Source organism: Chlorocebus sabaeus, chromosome 14 (genome assembly GCF_047675955.1).
Source record: "Chlorocebus sabaeus isolate Y175 chromosome 14, mChlSab1.0.hap1, whole genome shotgun sequence".
In the NCBI taxonomy this organism is placed as follows: Eukaryota; Metazoa; Chordata; class Mammalia; order Primates; family Cercopithecidae; genus Chlorocebus; species Chlorocebus sabaeus.
Genome location: NC_132917.1, coordinates 101,786,768 through 101,808,608, shown reverse-complemented (window position 1 = coordinate 101,808,608; position 21,841 = coordinate 101,786,768). Strand labels below are relative to the sequence as shown.

At 43.1% G+C, this 21,841-nt stretch overlaps 2 protein-coding genes across 5 annotated transcripts in view; one reads left to right on the top strand and one right to left on the bottom strand.

Annotated features, from left to right (window-relative positions):
* The window catches only part of TBC1D8 (TBC1 domain family member 8), a 130,495-nt gene extending 114,588 nt beyond the window's left edge, over positions 1-15,907 (top strand). For both annotated transcript variants that reach the window (XM_073023249.1, XM_073023250.1), the window contains exons 16-20: positions 3,738-3,978; positions 4,517-4,582; positions 13,106-13,195; positions 13,616-13,713; positions 14,874-15,907. In XM_073023249.1, the coding sequence (XP_072879350.1) occupies positions 3,738-3,978; positions 4,517-4,582; positions 13,106-13,195; positions 13,616-13,713; positions 14,874-15,326 (948 nt within the window). In that variant the 3' untranslated portion in view covers positions 15,327-15,907. The remainder of the gene's footprint in view (positions 1-3,737; positions 3,979-4,516; positions 4,583-13,105; positions 13,196-13,615; positions 13,714-14,873) is intronic.
* An 823-nt stretch (positions 15,908-16,730) lies between these two features.
* RPL31 (ribosomal protein L31) lies at positions 16,731-20,991 on the bottom strand. 3 transcript variants are annotated; one of them, XM_008008198.3, is made up of 5 exons: positions 20,899-20,991; positions 20,415-20,521; positions 18,942-19,067; positions 17,094-17,206; positions 16,731-16,803 (listed from the first exon to the last, which is right to left on the bottom strand). In XM_008008198.3, exons 2-5 carry the CDS (start codon positions 20,519-20,521, stop codon positions 16,772-16,774), a joined length of 378 nt encoding a protein of 125 aa, XP_008006389.1. In that variant the 5' UTR covers positions 20,899-20,991; the 3' UTR covers positions 16,731-16,771. The 3 variants fall into 3 exon arrangements, with proteins under 3 accessions (XP_008006389.1, XP_008006390.1, XP_008006391.1); XM_008008199.3 differs by having other exon boundaries at positions 20,703-20,925; XM_008008200.3 differs by having other exon boundaries at positions 20,693-20,910.
* Positions 20,992-21,841: the final 850 nt, after the last annotated feature.

The following is a 21,841-nucleotide window of genomic DNA, read 5'->3' as shown; positions in this document are numbered from 1 at the left end:
CCTTCCTGAGCTCAGGTTCCCGGCACGACTGAAATGAGTCAGCACAGTTCAGGGCTTCGGAGGCCATGGAGCAGGCCTTTCCCTGCAGTCACTGACGGGATTGTTGGGCTGGTTGGTAGGTTCCTGCGCTCCTCATTCCTAATGAGCAGGATATGTGGTGAGAATTAGCAGGCCGCTTTCTCCCATAAACATCATGTTTGCACGTTTTATTGTTTCCTTTGTTGTGTGAAGGCAAAATATGAAGTCACAGGTTACTTGGTATCCCAACCCCCCAGCCTTATTTTGGCTTTTGTCAAGGAAGGAAAACAGGGAATATTAGGAACGTAAAAGTAGGCAAACATTATGTGAGTTTTGGCTTGTGTTTTTTGCCTTAAAAAGACTTTTACTTATTTAGGGCTAATTGTTCTCAAGTTGAGAGAGTAGGAACCTTCACATGCCGGAATTTATGTAATTTAAAGGATGGCTTTAGATTCACAATAAAAACAAATTTCGTTAAGTACCAGCCACATCGTTCATGTTTCTTAGGAAAGATTAAAGAAGGCCTTCAGAGCCAACCATGCTTGTTTCTGTTTCTGTCCTTCCTATGAAGGGCGAACAGTGTTGCTTGGTACTTGAGAAAATGTATTTTTATTGTTAGTTTAAAGCCATTCTTTAAATTACATAAATTCAGGTCTGTGATATCTCCTTTTCTCTCAAATTGAGAACAGCTTCATTACTTTATCTCTGCAAGTAGGATGTGAACAGTATAAATACAGACTTGGTGCATAAACTACTCCTGGAAGCATGGGACCTGAAACAGTGCCTTGTGTATTCCACAAAGGCGTTCGTACTGCTAAGCAGTGAAATTCACCCAGTGTTGCTGGGTTATACTTATTTTCAAAGTTTAATTGAAAGACACAAAGCTAAATAAAATTATACCTACTCTTACCATTGATAAAAGAAAAAGCTTCTAAGCAAGAAAGGAAAGTGGCTGGGTGCAGTGGCTCACACCTGTAATCCCAGCACTTTGGGAGGCCGAGGTGGGCGGATTACTTGAGGTCAGTAGTTCGAGACCAGCTTGGCCAACATCGTGAAAACCTGTCTGTACTAAAAATACAAAAATTAGCAGGGCGTGGTGACGCGCACCTGTAATCCCAGCTACTTGGGAAGCTGAGGTGGGAGAATTGCTTGAACGTGGGAGGTGGAGGTTGCAGTGAGCCAAGATCACAGCCACTGCACTCCAGCCCTGGAGACAACAGTGAAACTCTGTCTCAACATACATAAATAAAAATTTGAAAAAAAAAAAAAAGGAAAGGACCTATCGTGCCCCTATTACCCTCCCTGTACAGGTAATTACAGTTAACAATTTGCATATCTTTCCAGAATTTTCCCTTGTGTCTGTCTATACACACATGCCTACAATACATACACACACACTCACTTTTCATTCCCACATAGAAGTGAAATTATGGTATATATAATGACCTGCAGGGGTTTTTTTTTTTGTTTCAGTTGACCATATATCATGAACTTTGTTCTAGATGAGAATCTATAGATCTTTTCTCATACTTTTTTAGTGATTGCAGTTTCCTTGTAGGGCCGAACTCTGATATATTTAATCATTCATCTCTTGAGTGACATTTGTGTTGCTTCCGGTTGTTGCTGCTTGACATTGAGCACCTGTGCATTTCCTGGACCCTCAGTGCTGCTGATTCTGTAGAATGTGTTCCTTGAAGTGGAACTGTTGGCTCATGGGTGACGTATATATCCAACTTTAGTCAATACTGCTAAAGCATTTTTAATTTTTTCAAATGCCAGTTCTGGCTGGGCACAGTGGCTTATGTCTGTAATCCCAGCACTGTGGGAGGCCAGTGCAGGTGGATCACTTGAGTTCCAGAGTTTGAGACTAGCCTGACCAACATGGTGAAATCCCATCTCTACTAAAAATACAAAAATTAACTAGGCGTGGTGGCATGCACCTGTAATCCCAGCTACTTGGGAGGCTGAGGCAGGAGAATTGCTTGAACCTGGGAGGCAGAGGTTGCAGTGAGCCAAGATCACGCCACTGCACTCCAGCCTGGGCAACAAGAGTGAGACTCTGTCTTTAAAAAAAAAAAAAAAAATTATAGTCCCACTGATGGTGTCTAAGAGGACTCATTTCCCCACACTCCACACCCACCCAGCATTTAATATCATGGATCTTTTAAAATTTTCTAGTCCAGTGGAAAACTGCATTTCATTTTAATTTAAACTTGTTTTCTCATTAATGAGGTAGAGTGCCAGTTCATGTTTATTGGCTAGTTGTGTACTCTTTGAATCACCTGTTCATATCCTTTGCCTATTTTTATAGTGGTTTGTTTTTCTGTGGGATTCTGCGTAAACTAGTATTTGTCCTTGACCTGTGCATTACAACCGTTTCTTCTGCATTTTATGGGATGTTGATGTGACAGTCTACACGACTCTACATAGAAATTCATGGTGTGCCTTGGGTTTTAAGGAACAGAAGTTTATGAGACCTTTATTTCACACTTAAAAGTTCTTGTGGTTCTTTTCGTGATTCTGTAATGACTGTTTAGATAACACGGCTGCAGTAAATATGACAGTAAAATGATAGATGGCATTTTGGTCTCTATTTGAGGAGACGAGCTTGCAGACTGTGGCATCTGCCCTTGTTTTTGTCCCAGCCTGTGGACAGAGGACATTGAAATCGTCAAGAACCCTGCAGTTATTGGGAACTACTTCAGACTTTTGTGAATTGGGATGTCCAGAGAGACAACGTAGTCATTTAGTATGGGTGGAAATGATGCATTCTGAAGAGGATCACCTGGTCCTCAGTGACAGGGCTGGTTTTGTTAGTTTTCAGTCTGTTCCCAAGACTTCAACTCACCTTAAAAAAAAAAAAACTTTAGGCCGGGCGTGGTGGCTCAAGCCTGTAATCCCAGCACTTTGGGAGGCCGAGACGGGCGGATCACGAGGTCAGGAGATCGAGACCATCTGTGGTGGCAGGCACCCTGGTGGATTGCCTGAGCTCAGGAGTTTGTGACCAGCCTGGGCAACATGGTGAAACCCTGTCTCTACTAAAAAATACAAAAAATTAGCTGGGTGTGGTGGTGTGCACCTGTAATCCCAGCTACTCGGGAGGCTGAGACAGTAGAATTGCTTGAACCTGGGAGGCAGAGGTTGCAGTGAACCAAGATCGTGCCACTGCACTCCAGTCTGGGCAACCAGAGCGCTTTTTTTTTTTCTTTCTTTTTTTGAGATGGAGTCTCGCTTGGTCACCCAGGCTGGAGCGCAGTGGCGCAATCTCAGCTCACTGCAACCCCTGCCTCCCAGGTTCAAATGATTCAGCCTCCCAGGTTCAAGCGATTCACCCAAAGTGCTGGGATTACAGGCGTGAGCCACTGCGCCCGGCCAAAAAAGTACGATTTTAAGTGAAAATATCAGAATAAAAACTGTGTGTCTTCTATAATGAAAACTATGTTAGCTGAACTGTACATTTAAAAATAGTTAAATTGGTACATTTTACGTTATGTATATTTTACCACAATGAGAAAAAAAAAACAACCCAGAAAAAAGAAAAATAAAGAAACCAACGTCAAAATTACATGTTCATGCGGGCAAGGATGTCAGGGTAACAAGGGAACACTTTTACATACCCAGTTAGAGTGATGAGATTGTAGTAATTTATTATTTGTTTGTGTTACAATGTGGCTTGTTCAAAAAGCGATAAGAGTTCCCTTTCCCCGTCTTGTTTGAAGAGAGAACACATGATGAGCTGTTACTGGGAGCAGCCCAGGCCCACGGCCTCACGCCACGACCCCAGCCGGCCCTATGCCGAGCAGTACCGCATAGACGCCCGGCAGTTTGCACACCTGTTTCAGCTAGTCTCGCCCTGGACCTGTGGGGCCCACACGGAGATCCTTGCTGAAAGGACGTTCAGGCTCTTGGATGACAACATGGACCAGCTCATCGAGTTCAAAGCGTTTGTGAGCTGCCTCGGTATGCCTCTGTGGGATTTCGCAGTGAGGTGCTTTGGGGTGTGGGTCGGTGAACAGAAGACAAAGTGGATCTTCGGAGCAGGCAGATGCACACGGTGTAACACTTTTGTGACTGGCCTGACACGAACTTAGGATTCTGAAATACCACTCTTCGGGCTCCTCTCAGGATCTACTTTCTGAAGGGGGATGGGAGAGCGGCCCACGCTTTCTACATACGGGGCTGTTGACCTTGCCTGCCTTGGCACCCACGATGTGATGGTGGCTTGTTGGGAGCCATGTTCCTAACTTTTGTCCATGAAATTAAAATGTTTTGGAAGGTATGAGGCCAGACAGCATTCCCAAAGTTCCTTAGAGCTCACACAGTCGGCAGCCCTGCCTTTAACGCTTTCATGGTTACTGTGGTGTGTGTCTGGGGCAGGGGGGTTGCGGGTGGCAGGTATTGACTTTCCTGACCGTTCTCTCCACAGTGAGTTTGTGTCCTGACAAATGGGCTTTCAGCACTGGCATCATCTCACTCTCTCTTTGTAAAATTTTTGCAGATATTATGTATAATGGAGAAATGAATGAGAAAATTAAACTATTATACAGGCTTCATATCCCTCCAGGTAAGAAAGTCCAAGTAGCAAAATCAGACTGTGCTCTGCTTAAACACAATACCGGCTTTGTGCATGACTCTGAAGCTCTTCTGTTTTTGAGGTTCACTTATGCTCGAGGCAACACGTGTTTCTCGCTTGGGGTTTCAGGCCGCAGGTTTGAAGTTCTGTGCTGCACAGCTCTAGCAGGAGCTCCCAAACTTGAGTGTGCACCAGAATCCCCTGGAAGGCCTGTTTAAACCAAGTTCCTGGGCCCCCGCGCTGGGTCTGAGGACACCTTCAGAACCGCTGGCCTGTGGAATGTGTGTGAGAGCCAGACCCTCATTACTAACTTAATAGTTATTTTAGGCTACTGAATCTGAAGAACATTTCATGTGTCTAGTGCATCAGACCATGTTTTCTACAAATTTCAGCACTAGTAACCAGGAAAAGGAAGCCATTTCGGTATCTATGAGATCAGACTTGACGTTGACAGGAACAAGACCAAAGAAACCTAAAAGGTGTTCCTTGGTTCTTAAAAACGAATAGAGATGAATCAGAAATCCCAGAGGGCTCTGCCCTCGCAGTGCTGTGGTTGTGGTTCTGGTGTTGGATGGTGCCTGGGGAGGCTGGTGGGTGCTGAGGGGGTCTCTAGGGCCATGATATCCTGGTGGCTTTTTCAGCTGTTAATGCACATACACATTCCCCTTTATCCACTGGACGTATGTCCCAAGCACCCCCCCAACTCCCTGTGGATGCCGGAAACTGTGGATAGTACCAAATCCTGTATACACTGGATTTTTTCAATCTGATCACCGAGATGACTAATGAGTAACAGGCAGGTAGTGTAGACCTTGTGGAGATAGTGGACAAAGGGAGGATTCGCATCTGACCTGGGATGTAGTGGAACAGCGCAAGCTTTCAAAATGTTACTCAGAGCAGCGTGCAGTTTAACACCTTGGATGAGGGGGGACTACGGTACAAACATTGAAGATGCACCTGGACATTAGTTGTGGGCTTTCTGGGTCTACTTCCTGGATGCAGCCCTTACTGAACTGGCATCTGATACCTTAGGCATGCACGCTGTCCCCAGTGAGTATTCTGTGCTGGCCACACAGTCCCTCCTTGACCTCCCCATTGACAATGTGCACTATTATGACTTGAGTGCAAATTGTTTATTATTTATTTTTTGTTTCCCTTTCTCTGTCAGCTGATCATAAATGCAAATTGTTTAGCATCACTGATGTTTTCTGCTCTTTATGCCAATATACATTGAGTTTTAATTTATCCTTATTTTTCACAAATGTTTTTCTAATAACATAGAAGGCATGCGTAATTGTTGATCTTCATCATATCATCATCATCATTGTTATCTTTCCGTAGTTGTCATTGTCTATATCTGGCATTCTTAAATAGAATATGATTGTTTTTATTTTACTCTATTATTTTATCTTGGTTTGGAAATAAACATTATTTTGGAATAATTTTAGATCTATGGAGAAGTTGCATAGAATAGTACAGATAGCATTTCACCCAGATATATTTTAAAATTTATAATTGGCTTTTGAATTATCATCTAAGATTTTTGATTCTTCATCTAACTTTCTTTTTTCTTTTCTTTTTTTTTTTTGAGACAGAGTCTCACTCTGTCGCCTAGGCTGGAGTGCAGTGGCGTGATCTCGGCTCACTGCAAGCTCTGCCTCCCGGGTCCATGCCATTCTCCTGCCTCAGCCTCCCGAGTAGCTGGGACTAAAAGGCGCCCACCGCTATGCTCAGCTAATTTTTTTGTATTTTTTAGTAGAGATGGAGTTTCACCGTGTTAGCCAGGATGGTCTCAGTCTCCTGAGCTCGTGATCCACCCACCTTGGCCTCCCAGAGTGCTGGGATTACAGGCGTGAGCCACCACACCCAGCCTCTTCATCTAACTTTCTAATGAATTACTACTTGTTTCCAAATAAGTTTATTTCTAAAAGACATTTTAATTACATTGATTTATTAAAAGCATTTGTACCTTCATGGTTTCAGAAAATCAATTGTTCAAACCTTTTTGAACATATCTGATTGTGATATTTATACTGTGTGACTCTGAATTTAAATCAAGTTCAATGGAAATTAAGACATGATGTATTATTTTTTAGTGTATGATTCGTATCTGAATTTTTGATGCAGTTTAAAAAGCCTTAAGAAAACGACAGAAAAGCCTTAAGAGTGCAGACAGCCTAAAATCTCTATTTTAAAACATCATTTTCCTGAGGCCACACAGACTCATATCTAAGTCCTTTTCATTTAAATAGACTTAATTCTAACAAATACTTACTTTCATAATGAAAAACTTTTTAAAGGTAGGACAGACATGCTAGTTACGAAATGAAAGTTTACAATCACAGATAAGGAAGTATAATGAGATTACATCAAATGTGAATTTGTGTGCCTAAAGAATTCTCTTCACCTAAGTCTTACTATTTGCCTGTCGAAGAGGCAAGGGTAGAAAACGTCAGTGCCTTGCTGAAACACCCGCTGGTGTAGAGCAGGCCCGGCCCTCTGCCAGGGGAACATAGGAGACGGGTGTCTCCTGTGAGCTTGGTTGTGAAGGCGTCTGCTGCAGCTCAGGAAGCAATGAAGAGCCGAGGCCCAAGGCCTCATCCATTTCCAGGAGGGCTCACTTTATGGGCTCTTGGCGATTGTAACACTATTTAGCACAGGAACTAGGAAGGAAATATTACAGATGATTTGGTACCATGTCAGGTAATACACAGATGAAGAGTATTCCAGAAGATGATGAAATCCAACAATTTTCACTGCAGATCGATAAGCCTATGGATATTGGTCATTTTGCTAAATTATACTAACTGGACTTTCAGAGGAGAACTTTCTGGGAGAACTTTATTTTCCTTGGAAAGAAACATGGTAACAAACTTCTGAGAAAGTTAACATTGAAAATGGACACATACAAATGAGACAATTTGGAGGTTCTTCTGTAAGTTTGTATACTGAGCAGGCCTATGAGTTCCTTCTGCCAACTCTGAGATTCAGGGAATATGCTCTTTTATTCACAGATAGGCTGAAAGGTTTGCCTGCCAGCCTGAATCCACATTAAAGGATGTCCTTAAAATGTTGACTAATAAAATTGGAGCTGCTCTAGTCTTTGTGTTCAGCTTTCTGTAAAGGAATAGAGAGGTTTCCTTCTGAGGTCTTATACATAATCAAGTACATCTGCTGTCTAAAGGATGAGTTTTGTCAAGAAGTTGAGTTAAAAGGAGAAATCTTTTGAATAATTCCAATTTGCAGTTGGTTAAGGGTAATTATTGACTTTAAAAAAAGCACTTAAAACGTTGAAAACCTGAATAAACTTAATTGATAACTGAAAGCACATGACGTTATATTAACACATACTGACAAAACAGGAATTCAAAGCAAAAATTCAACTTCAAGAAAAAGGTCACAAATGCTTCATTAGTGATGTTTAGTCAGGGTTATAATTTGAGTTCTCAAACATAATTATAGATTAGTACAGCAATATCGGTGTATGAATGAAGGAAAGCTTTGTTGTTCTGAAAAAGTATTGATTGGATTCCAAATCTAGTCCCATTAGCCAAAAAAATTGTCAACATTACATTTGTCAGTGAAAAAGGGGTTGATAACGTAGAATGAACACGTTGCTTGAGGTAGAATTGTGAGCACTGGAGCCGTTCAAATCCTCTATAATGACTTTTTACCAAGTAGAAAAAAAATACCATTTGCTCTCCGCTTCTTGTTCAGTTTCTCACTGATGGTGACAGTCTGTTTTGAAGAGATCATCGTTTTGAAGACCTAATTGAGAATTGCATGTAGCTGCTTCACTATTAGTACTAGGATGAAAACTAATATTAAAGAGTCCTGAGTGTGCCAAGATTTTGGTAACATCTTATCCTTTTTGTCACTTGACCCTATCTCGCCTGTGATAAGGTGATGTACCATGGATATCTGTTAGAATGGATCTGCTTTCCAAACCTATGTAGTACAATTGGAAATATACAAGATCTTTGCACAGCATGGTCTGCTTTGCCAAGGGTATCTGCCGAGTAAATGGTAGGTACTGATAAATATATACCATTGTGTGCCACATAGGGACGTTCTAGGCAAGGATAGACAGCATGTATGACGGTGGTCCCACAGGATTACAACGAGACTGAAAAATTCTCAGCCGTTGTAAACACCGTAGCAAAACACATTACTCATGTTTTTGTGGTGATGCTGGTGTAAACACCTCTATTGCCATTGTATAAAAGTCTAGCATATAAAATTTCATACAACACCTAAACTGGGTAATGATAATGAATGTTATTGGTTTATATAATTACTATACTATTTATCATTATTTTAGCATGTATTCCTTCTTATTAAAAAACAAAAAAAGTAAACTGTAAAACAGCCTCAGGCAGGTCCTTCAGGAGCTATTCCAGAAGGCGCTGTTACCACAGGAGAGGACAGCTCTGTGGGTGTTACTGCCCATGAAGACCTTCAGCTGGGACAAGATGTGGATGTGGAAGACACTGATACTGACGATCCTGACCCTGCGTAGGCCTAGGCTCATGTGCGTGTTTGTCTTGGTTTTTAACAAAAAAGTTAAAAAGATTTTTTTTGATAAAGAAAATATTTTTCACAGCTGTACTCTGTGTTTTAAGGCAAGTGTTATTACAAAAGAGTCAAAAAGTTTATAAAGTAAAAAGTTACAGTAAGCTAAGGTTAATTGATTATTGAAGATCAAGAAGAATATTTTAAAAATGAACTCCGTGCAGTGTAAGTGTTTATAAAGTCTGTGGCAGATGTGCAGTAACGTCCTAGGCCTTCATATTCACTCACTACTCACTGATGTGTCCAGAACAGCTTCCAGCCCTGCAGCCTCCATTCATAGTAAGTGGCCTATACAGGTATACCATTTTTTTCCTTTTATACCATATTTTTATAACACCTTTTCTACATTTAGATATGTTTAGCTACACAGCTACCATTGTGTTCCAGCTGCCTACAGTGTTCAGTACAGTAACATGCTGTACAGGTTTGTAGCCTAGGAACAATCGACTTTATAGGCTAGGTGTGTAGAAGGCTACACCATGTAGGTTTGTGTAAGTCCACTTTATGATGTTTGCACAATGACAAAATCACCTAAATGATGCATTTCTCAGAACGTATTCCTCTCATTAAGTGACACATGACTATAAAATAGATTTCACAGAATATTTGCTGTGGAGAAAAACCTTACAAGCATTATGGAATGGGAGGTGTTTAAAACTGACATCAATAGGACCAAAGATAGAGAGCATGTGACTACTGGTTGCCTAAGAAGTTTGGCACTCAAGTTATACCCACTCTCTTGATTCTTAACTTTTTGGTCAGGCGTCTCTTATGACTATGCTAAGAAACAATACTGAAGATAACTCTCTAAGCTCTTGCTTTTAATAATGTGCCAATATGTCAAGGTATCTGCTGGAACCCAAGAAACTGAGGGATGGTTACACTGTTCTAAGGACCAAAATAATAATGGGAATGACCCAAACGGCATAGGGGAGGAAGGCTCACCAGGTGAAATGGAAGCATATTGGCTAAATGGTGAATCCAGCCAGGCTTAAGAGCCTCCGTCAGAGAACAATCATTTTAAAGACTTAGCTGGAAGAGATAATGATTTCGAAAATGGATGATGTGTTGAGGAAATTTGCAAAGGTCAGCGTCTCACAGGGCACAAAAAATGGTAGTTTACATTCCAGTTTAACAGTTAGGCAGTCCTGGTATCAGCTACATCAGAAATTATCCCAGACATGTTTGATTCAATGATGGGCAGCTTGGGCTAGATGAAAGATCTTTTCTGGCTTTGGACTGGGGTCCTGAGTTAAAATGCCATAGAAGATTTTGAAAAATATGCAAACATAGAATATAAACTTTCTTTAAAAAAAAAAAACTTGTGAAATTAAAAGACTGCCTTAGACCCTTTTCAACAAAAGAAAACTAAGTCATAAAGATTCCTGGTATCCAAGTCATCAAGAGGCCACTAAGAAATTGGATGTATGATCCCTGCCTCCAGTAGCTGTTGCATCTCAAGTGATTTTTCTTACAGTAGATCATTGAGAAACAAGTTAGATACCTTAGTTGATTTTCCTATCAATGACTTGGCTGTATTGGAATTTCTAATTAATCCAAATGCAAGGCCTCGCTGCTATAATTTGATGGCTGTTTTCAACCACTATGGAGGGATGAGAAGAAGGCCCTATACTGCTTTTGCAAAATAGGCATGGTGGAGATGGGATTATTTTGATGATTACTGTAATGTCTCAGCTGCATCTGAAGGCTAGACTGTGTTCAAAGCCGTTTGTGAACTCTTCTAGAGAGAAGATGCTTATGGTGGAACTGGCTTGTCGCCTCCACAGGCATCCCATTAAGAAAGTGAGGAAGATGGCAGTGGCAATGACAATGATATAGAAAATGAAAACATGTACAGTGTGTAATGAAGGTCCCTAAGGCCATAAAGGAGAGATCTTCCTGCTGGTGGTATCTGTTGGAGCAATGAAGTTACCTACTACCTTCAAACAGAAGTCTGAGATGGGGGTTTCAGAGGACCAAATGTAAACCCTTTATCTGATTTTAACTTGTGTAGTACTTGAAGTGAGACACAATGAACACTTTAATAGAAATTGCCTCTCAATCCATTTATACTCTTGAATTACAGGTTACATATATATAGGAGTGTAAAAATAAGGTCATATTTAAACAGTCCAAATCTCCCATGTGAAAAGACTGAAAGGATCGTTAAAGATGGCATGTATTCTTAGTATTTACTGTTTCCCATAATACATAGTATCCTATCCTTCTGATCATGGAATTAGTATTTTCAGTGAGTTCCATGTCCAGGTGATGTTCTCTGCATATGCCGTGACGGCAGAGGTGGGAGGCTCCGCTCTGGGAGTTTTTTGGCCCCTCAGCTCCTTGTCACTGTTAATACTTTACTTGCCTCCTTTCTGGACACTTGCCCAGCCCCTGGATTAATTGCTGCCTTTCTATGGCTCCCATCACATTTTGTTGGTGACTTGTATACACATTTCTACTTTGTGGTATTATGCCAAGCTCTTTGGCATCCCAGCACTGGTCCCTGGGAAATCCATTTCCATCCTGACTGCCCCAGGTACCATTCAGGGTTTTCAGTTTTCCTCCTGTTCAGTTTGAGTGGATTCTTACATGTGCCACTGCACAGAATTCGTTTTGGGCAAAGTTGGGACAAGTAAGGGTAGCTTTCTAAAGCTTTGCTGCCATCTTGTGGAAGCTTGTTGAATCACAGCTGAATTTTGCCTTTGATTTATTTTCAGTTAAATGGTTTACGAATAAGTTCCAAACTTTTTAAAATATGGGGAACCTTCCCTGTCATCCCCCTGATAATTGTTATTTTGTAGCAGCTTTATTGAGGTATATTCATGCACCATGCAAGTCACCCATTTAAAGTGTACAATTCAATGGGGTGTTTTTTTTGTATATTCAGAGTTGTGCAACAATCACCACAATCAATTTTAGACTATTTCATCACCCTAAAAATATATGTCATACCTTTAGCTCTCACTCTCAGTGTATCCATTTTCCCCAGCCCTACGCAGCTTTCTGTAGATTTGCCTGTCCTGGACATTTCATATAAATGGAATTGCTGTACATGTTCAACTTCTCTCACCTAGCATGATGTTTTCAAGACACATCCATGCTGTAGCATGTGTCAGTGCTTCATTCCTTTTAATGGCCAAATATTCCATTGTATGGGTATGCCACGATTTGTTTGTTCATCAGTTTATTCAACATTTGGGTGTTGTTTTTGGCTACTATGAACAATACTATGAACAATCTGTGTACAAATTTGCCTGTGAACACTTTCAGTTCTCTTGGGTGTATATGTAGAAGTGAGATTTCTGAGTCAAATGCTAACTTTAACTTTTTAAAAAACTGCCAGACTGTTCTAAAGTGGCTGAGCCAGTTTACATTCCCATCGTCAGTATATGAGGGTTCGGAGTGTTTTATTTTGAACATCCTTAAAAACACTCCTAATACTAAGATGCAGATTTGAATTCACTGAAGCTTTTCTTCAACTTTTAAAAGAAATTGTGTAAGTACAGCAGTATGTGTTCATTATACAGAAATACTATCCTGAGAAGTTTAAAATCATTACCAATTATTCCACTATCCAGAGATTTAGTATTTCTAGAGTACTTTATATGTGCATGGATATATTTTAGTTTTACAAAATGGGATTTCACTATATACATTTTTCCCAAATTGGTATTAGCAGTGCCCTATGAATGTGTATGTTGTTAATTACAACAGTCTTCACATACCTCTGGGAAAAGGCACACTTGGTATGGGGGACATTTTATTTTCTCTGGGTATCCAGAACAGTGCTTGGTGTGAGTTTGGGTTCATGGACCCTGCAAAAACTAGAGTCCACAGGCTGGGAGCTGCTGGCTTAGCGTTTAGTTGCCTAAAAAGCTACCTGCCAGTTTTGGTAAGGCAGAAAATTTGTTTAACTTAACCTCTTATCTTTTTTTTAAGCACTCACTGAAAATGACCGAGACAGCCAGTCGCCATTGAAGAATCCTCTGTTGTCAACGTCAAGACCCCTGGTTTTCGGGAAACCCAATGGCACGTACCTCTTTTCATTGTTGCTTTCTTCTGGGCATACCACTGCAGTGGCAGGAGGCACCGAGGTTGCCCTCACCTCTCTTCTTGTAGCAGCCCTGTCTTTTCCCTTCATCCAATGAATTATCACCAAACTCACTGCCTTTAGAGGCCAGAAGTGCTCTGACTGGGGGTGCTGCTGGGTGGCTGCCCCTTGCCCCCATCACCAAGTTCCTTCCTCCTGTTTGCTGTTTCACGCGTCCTCTTAGAGCAGAAGTCTCCCAATGACCACCAACTGGCTCTCCAGGGGAATCTCTTGCTTTCCAGTTTTGTACAGAATTCGCTTAGTGGAATTCCTCACCCCCTTGCTTCCCTCCCTACAGAGTTTTCTTTTTGCTTTCACTGAACTTATTTAAACTACATGTTGTTTTCCTTTGTTTCAAGGTGATGCAGTTGATTATCAGAAGCAGCTGAAGCAAATGATTAAGGATTTAGCCAAAGAAAAAGATAAAACTGAGAAAGAATTGCCCAAAATGAGCCAGGTATGGACTTTCTTCAGTGCAGAGAATTAAATTTTAAAAATTTTTTTGAGACAGAGTCTCGCTCTGTCGCCTAGGCTGGAGTGCAGTGGCCTGATCTCCACTCACTGCAAGCTCCACCTCCCGGATTCATGCCATTCTCCTGCCTCAGCCTCCGGAGTGGCTGGGACTACAGGCGCCCGCCACCTCAGCCAGCTAGTTTTTTTGTATTTTTTAGTAGAGACGGGGTTTAGTCATATTAGCCAGGACGGTCTCGATCTCCTGACATCGTGATCCACCCGCCTCGGCCTCCCAAAGTGCTGGGGTTACAGGCGTGAGTCACCGCACGCGGCCATACCCAACCACTTTTCTATTCTTGGAGTAATTGTGTAGCTAGATTCCACCTGAAGCACCTGTCCTCACATTACATATTCTCCATTTCAGCAGCAGTGTCTCAGATTACACTGAGAAACCAGGCATTACTGTTCCATTTCATTTTACATTTAGATACTGCATAGCCTTCCCACTATAGGAACATGCCCTAACTTTATAGCTTTCAGCTGTTACCAGCATTTTCCTGTTATAAACTCTAGCTTAAAGATCCCTACAGATAAATCTGTACATTACTGTGGTTTTTTTTTTTTTTTTTTTTTTTTTTTTTGACATGAAGTTTCGCTCTTGTTGCCCAGGCTTGGCTCACCACAACCTTGGCCTCCTGGGTTTAAGCGATTCTCCTGGCTCAGCCTCCCGAGTAGCTGGGATTACAGGCATGTGCCACCACACCCGGCTAATTTTGTATTTTTAGTAGAGATGGGGTTTCTCTATGTTGGTTGGGCTGGTCTCAGACTCCCAATCTCAGGTGATCCGCCCTCCTCAGCCTCCCACAGTGCTGGGATTACAGGCATGAGCCACTGTGCCTGGCCTGCCGTGGTTTCTTGAATTGCTTTGTTAAAGGGTGTGCACATCCTCTAGGAAGGTCTACCCATTTCCAAGTGTGTGCTGAAATTCCCAGAAATCACCACCTTGTTTTCAGAGTGGAAGGGCAGAGACTACCTTTTCTTATATTGTGTGTCTTCAAAAGTACTGTGTCGTTTTCTCAAAGGTCACAGGTATCATGTTAAAAAAAAAAAAAGTGACACTTCCACCCTGGTTCTGCTGCTACATAAGGCTTATTTCAATTTCAGAGAGAATTTATCCAGTTCTGTAAAACTCTGTACAGTATGTTCCATGAAGATCCAGAAGAAAACGATTTGTACCAAGCCATCGCGACAGTCACCACGCTGCTGCTGCAAATCGGAGAGGTGGGGCAGCGAAGCAGCAGCTCTGGAAGCTGCTCCCAGGAGTGTGGGGAGGAGCTGCAGGCCTCAGCTCCTTCTCCTGAGGACTCGGTTTTTGCAGACACTGGGAAGACGCCCCAGGACTCCCAGGCATTTCCAGAGGAGGCACAAGCGGACTGGACTGTCTCCCTCGAACATATTTTAGCTTCACTTCTGACTGAACAATCATTAGTAAACTTTTTTGAAAAGCCACTGGACATGAAATCCAAACTTGAAAATGCCAAGATCAATCAATACAATCTCAAAACTTCTGAAATGAGCCACCAATCACAGTCTGAACTTAAGCTGAGTAACTTGTAGCAAGATAGCAGCTGCTATGCACACTGGAGTCTGCCATACCAAAGCACGGACCAGACTTTCTTGGGGTCAGCCCTAAACCGAGATTTCAGTCTACTTTACAAATGGGGCATCTGGATAAACAACCTGACGCTGGCCAGGGGAACCGACACAACGCCCAAGCATTTCTATGTATTCTGAGAATTGTCAGCGCCCTAGGGTATCCATTGGTTCACTTGGTGCCAACTTGCAATTTTTACCAGATTGGCTGAAATGGGCACTTCTGTTATGATGCTAGTGTGATTTTGCTCAGATGTACACAATGTATCATACTAACCAAGAAGCTAAGAGCCCCATACTTTCATTTTTCACTTGGAATGACAATGGGAGAGGTCAGGAATCAAGTTCACGTGCAAGATCTAAGGGAGTCTACTATCTGTGCAATTGTATTTGGTTTTTTTTTGCACTGTTTCAATGCTGGTAATTGAAACCATTTTAATATATTTGGTTGTATTCACTTTATATGTCCTTCCAAAAATGTTGTGTACAAACCATGCTTTCAATGTTGGCCTCCAAGTTTTTTAATAAGAAACTTTTTGTATTTACTTGGTCCTTTTCTTTTACCTTGTAGTTAAGTGTCTTAAGCTGTAGATTGTGGCAGTGAATGGGTAAGCAGGAGACATTGCTGCTGCCCATCCATGGTTTCTGGGTGGTACAACACTAGGTACTTCTCAGCCCCGCCTTGGGTGTGCCCTACATCACCAGTGGGGCTTCACAGACCTTTTTATGGCAGCATTTAACATACAGCTTGTAAATGCTGGTGAAACATAAGCCCAGCAACACTGCTTTAGGACTGAACTATTAATACAAATTTTTGTTATTGATACCTTAAGGAACTTTACTTCTGAACCTTGGCTCCAGGTACAACAGGGCCATTACAAATGAGTTAAAATATGCATCTGGTTATCTCACCAAAAATCAATTATTTTAGAAGACAATTATATTCAACATAGATGTAGGCAGAAACTTAAAAGATGTACTGCCACATTAATTTCATTAAATTTAAGATGCTACAAATAGTACGTCATTTTAAAGTTGTTTCCTAAAATGTTACAATGCCAATGGCAAATGGATTCTACATCCTGGTTTCTGGAAAAGTGCTTATCTTTGAATTAGCAAAACATACAAGTAGAATCATTAACAATATGCCTTCAGTATCCCAACTGCCCAGAACAGTGCTGCTAAAACTAGGTTGCAATTTGAAATCACCTTTAAAAGCCTGCCTAGACCCTGTTCACAAATCCAACCCCAGGGGATGGGGAGAAAGCAACACAGGCCATCAATGTGGGAAAAGCTCTTCAAATGATCCCATAATTAGGATAGGATATACAAGCACATTATGTTGCAACTAAAAAGAACCAAACAAAGTCAATTTTATAACTTTATTTGATGTATTTGACGATCAGCGATTAGTTCTCATCCACATTGACTGTCTGCAGATCTGTAAAGAAAATGACAGTCAACTTCCACACCCACATCACATTTCATATTTCAACTCTAAAAACCTTTTGTAGACGGGTCTGGGCATGTAGCATTCTATTTTCCACAACCTTTTTACAACCCAGATATGGACCAGTTTTGCATTCTTTAGCATCTTCCCACACCAACACACAATTTAAAAAGGGTACAATGATGTGTGTCACCCCTAGCTTAACAGATGAATTCACATTTAACAGAGGTAAGGACATTTTTCTAATGAATTTAAATGGCTTTATGGGATGGAGAACTTACTTTTGAAAGTGGTAACAGGTACATAGGTAACCAAAGTATAGAGCTTATTTGGTGAATCTTCATCCTCATTACGTTTTCTGGACAGCCGCACACGGATTCGGTATGGGACATTCCTAATAAAAACATAATTGTGTTGCTAAAGTCAATGCCTCCTTTCAACCAAGCAGCCACTAGCTGTGTTCACGTATCTCATATCCCTGCTTCTAATGCCGTCCTTTGCTCTACTCTGACCAACCTAGACCACTAGCTGTGTTCACGTATCTCATATCCCTGCTTCTAATGCTGTCCTTTGCTCTACTCTGACCAACCTAGAACTTACCAGTTCCCTGGAAAATGAAACATAACCCCCGGTGAACATTAAATGCTGTTACCACAGGAGGGATGCCTGTTTGAAGATATGTTAAGGTAGCCACCATTGATATTCAACCAATTAATCCTAAGCAGATATCTGGGTCCAAATGTGTTAGTCTTTTGTCTATCACCAGAAATTTGTTACATGATTTTTCTGTTACATTAAATTGTGAAGGCCAGGCGCGGTGGCTCAAGCCTGTAATCCCAGCACTTTGGGAGGCTGAGGTGGGTGTATCATCTGAGGTCAAGAGTTTGAGACCACTCTGGCCAACATGGTAAAACCCCATCTCCACTAAAAATACAAAAAATAAGAGCCAGGCGTGGTGGCTGCCTGTAATCCCAGCCACTTGGGAGGCTGAGGCAGGAAAACAGCTTGAACCCAGGAGGTGAACGTTGCAGTGAGCTGAGACTACACCACTGCACTTCAGCCTGGGCAACATTAACTCCATCTCAAAACAAAAAACACTGTTAAAAACTCTGCCACAGGCGCATACTCAGTTTATCTCCACGTGCAATCCCCTTGTCTTATCTCATCCTCTCTCTAGCATCACAGCTGATTCTCTTTCCTCTATCGAGCTTAGGATGTGCCGGGTATTGTTCTAGGCCCCGGATTCCTATAAACTCAGGACCTCTTTTGGCTCCTGTAATCCCATTCCTCTTATCCCAACGCAGGCATCGGAGGACACCTCTTCTGCTGCACCCTTCAATGTCCACCCACAGAAGAGCTAGGTCTCAGGTCCCTGTCTTGTTCATCTCACTTAATCCTAAGTTTTAACCACCACACAGCTGCAGACAGTCCTCCCCGCCCGTTTCCAGAATCAAGTAGTCCACACTGTCGTCATTCCTCTAGCTGCCCTTCACTCCACTTCTCTTCTGGCACCTCATGACATCCTTTAAAGCACAAGCCTCCCCTGCTTTCTGGTTCCACTTTAGAGCAGGGTTCCCCAACACCAGCACTAACACCTGGGCTAGGCAACTCTTGGAGGGAGCAGCCCCATGAATTGTAGGGTATTTAGTGTCCCTGGCCCATAGTATCCCTCAGTAGTGACAACAAAAACACTGCCCCTGCCACAACCCCGAGGAGGACAGGTAAAACTGCCCCAGGCCAAGAACCACTTCTCTCATGGTAGCCTTGCCTTGCTGTCTAGAGCTACCCTACATGGTCAGCCCTCACCCCTCCCTCCTCCTCCACTGGGCTCATTTATTCCACCCTACCTGCACTCACCACCCTGCTCCCAGATCCCGCCAAGCTTCCTCTCTGTGCAATGCTCTTTCCCACCCTACACTGTTGGCTCCTTCACTTGGGTCTCAGTTCATAAGCCATTAAATTAAGGGCTTCCCTGCAGATACTACCCAACCTAAGTCACAGTCACAGTATTTTTTTTTAATACTTCCACGTGCACTAACCAAATTACTGAACTGATACAGGCTCTTGCAGGGTAAATGAAGCTGGTGTCATTGCAAAAGTTCACCTTCAAATACAGATAACTTTAGCACCTTATTCCTTTGGCCCAGACAGCTTTGTTGAGCCTAGTGTCAATGCGCACATCTGGAGTTCCCATCTCCTTCATGGCAAATTTCCGAATCTCTTTGAGTGCCCGAGGGGCACGCTTCTTGAAGCCCCTACGATTTAAACATAAAAGTGAACAAATTAAAGGAGCACAAAATTAGGTACATGTAAGTCCTCAATGTCGTTGATAGGCTCCTGGAAACTGACTTTAAGCAATGTCCCATTTAACAAAAACAAGTTTTTACAGCATACAGTAGGCCAGTGTGCTTCAAGCTCAGTGAGGACTTACTGTAGATAGTACGTCCTCCTAAAACCAGCCTAAACCAAACCTTCAACTAGGCAGTAACAATCTTTTTTTCCCACCAGTGTGTAATGCCCAGCAACTAGCATAATACTTAGGACAAGAAAATGCATAATCCACTTTCTGAAATCCTCAAAATACTAAATTTGATTAAATGTCATGTCTTAAGACAGGACATGTTTTTGGAACAGATCATTCAATGCTATTAACTTCATCTATGCTTAAAGAGCAGGGGCCTGAAATGTGCAGGCAGGTTTCTTCTTGAGTATGATGAGGGCAATAGTTAACTCTATGAACGCATCAAGCAAGTTCACTTCACTTAAATACTTAAATATCCAGAAGTAAAAGGTAGTAGAAATAACAGCAGTTGGCAATCCCTTGTTCTTCACACAGCTTATGTAAGCAACCTATTGGGTACAGCTGACGGTATCTAGCACTACAGAGAAAAACAAACCAGGGAAAAGAGAAAGCATTAGGGAAAGGGGCTGCAGGTTTCTCTAAGACGGCCAAGGTGGGCCAGGTGTGGTGGCGGGCTCCTGTAATCCCAGCTACTCCAGAGGCTAAGGCACGGAGGCGGAGGTTGCAGCGAGCCCAGATCGCGCCCCTGCACTCCAGGTTGGGGACGGAGCAAGACTCCGTCTTAAAAAAAAAAAAAAAGGGTGATCTTGGACTCAAGGTCTAAAGGCAACGAAGCATTTATTTGTGGAAAAAACCATTCAGGCATAGGGAAAAATAAAAGAGTAAAAATTCAACAAAGCAGCTACTTTGAAACAGAAGCATGCCCGGTATGATTAAGCGGGTCAGCCAATGTGGGATCATGGCAAGAACTCTTGATTTCTAACCTAAGATAGATCGATGCAGGATCTGAGAATAGATCCCTACGCATGTCCGGGTAGGGAAGGGAACAGGAGCAGGGAGCTGCTACTGTCAGCATTCCGGTAAGGAAGAATGGGGGCGGTCAGAAAGACCAACGCAGCTGGTCAGACGGTGAATGTATTCGGAAAGCAGAGCCCAAAGGATTTGTTAAATTGCCAATGAATGAAATAGGAAAGGCCACCAGAGGAAGAGACTGGGGTGGAGATGATCCGGCGCATCTCCGAGAGTGACAACCAGACGCGTGAGTTCGAGCCCCAGGGCGGCTACAGACAGGGATACTCACACTCCATGGATGCGCTTGTGAATGTTGATGGTGTATTCTCGGGTCACCACCTCGTTGATGGCAGAACGGCCCTTTTTCTTCTCGCCACCCTTCTTTGCGGGAGCCATCTAAATGCAGGCGACAAGGAGGCTCAGAGCAGAGGTGAACAAGCTCAAGCCAAGTCCTCCCTCCCAGCCTCACGCGGTCACTCTCGGGGCGTTTCTAGGTGCTGAGAGTCTGGCCAGGCTAAGTCGGTCACCCAGTGGCCCACGCACCCGCGCCCCTCAGATGCCTCTGACCTGGAAATACCTGCCGCCCCGGTTCCCCTAAGCCTGGACACTTTCCTCCTCAGGCTTCGGGAGCCCTTAAACGCAGCGTGTATTCCCATTTCCCACAACCGGAGACCCGGGCTAGCTCGGGAGAGATTTTGCGGTCCCAGTTAGCACAATCCCAAAGGAGGATGGGGCCGGATTCCAGAAGCCCAGACTCCGCCACCCATACTCACTCTGCCGGGTCCAAGCTGGAAAGGAAGAGCGCGAAGTATTGTGGGAGAAGGAAAGTCGCAGTTGCAAGTACAACTTCCGGGTCGCCAGGCAAGGGGGTGTGGCTAGGGAAGGGGAGAGACGAGGCTGTGACGTAAGCGGCGCGCGCCGAAGTGGGGACAGCGAAAGGGCGTCGGGGCGGGGCCGCGCCTTTGGGCCGCGAGCTCGAGTCCCGCTTCTCTCTGACGGATTCTGTCTGGCTCCGCGAAGGAACTTGCGTCCCGTGTCTAAGTCTTCGGATAAAACCAAAACCCAGGCCTACAGATGTATGGGAGCAGGGCCAGGGAGAGAGACTTTCGTTTGTTTTCCCCATTCATTCATGCATCCGACCAACACTGACTGAGCCTGAGTCGAGCGAGGTACCTGGCTGGCGGTCCCAGAGTCACTAAGACGCAGCCGGGCGTTGGAGGTGCTTGCGTCCAGCAGGGCCGGCACAGGATTGCCAGTCGTTGCTGTCAAGGGCGGTGGAGCCACAGGCCTGTCGCGTCGTCCCGGTGCATGGGTGACCCAGTGGGTTGGATATGACCCGAGAAATGACAGATGTGAGATGACAGGGAGATCTGAGGAGGTCCCCAGAGAACGGGGAACTGCGTGTCACCAGCCTAGAGATTCGGAGACAGTCAGTTGGATCTGTGGACCCATGTCTTCCTTTTTCTTGACGAACTCCCTTCTTTCACAGGAGCGTACCATTTTTAGTGGTTTCGTAAGATGAGTCCACAAGCTAAAAAGTTTCTGAGCCCTCAGATATCTGAGAATGTATTCAACCCTCAAATTTAAATTCTGGCTTATATGGAATTCTAAATTGAAAAGAATTTCTCCCCAGCATTTTGAAGGCAGGTTTCATTGTCTTCCATTTTTCGGTGTGGTTGAGAAGTGATGCGTTATTTTTTTCTCTCTGGAAGATTT

Excerpts from the sequence above, each read along its gene's own strand:
- RPL31 (XM_008008198.3), bottom strand. The coding sequence starts at position 20,521 with ATGGCTCCCGCAAAGAAGGGTGGCGAGAAGAAAAAGGGCCGTTCTGCC. Across the intron at positions 17,207-18,941 it reads GTCTGGGCCAAAGGAATAAG|GAATGTCCCATACCGAATCC; the intron begins GTGCTAAAGTTA and ends TGTTTTTATTAG. Across the intron at positions 16,804-17,093 it reads ACCTGTTACCACTTTCAAAA|ATCTGCAGACAGTCAATGTG; the intron begins GTAAGTTCTCCA and ends TTTTCTTTACAG.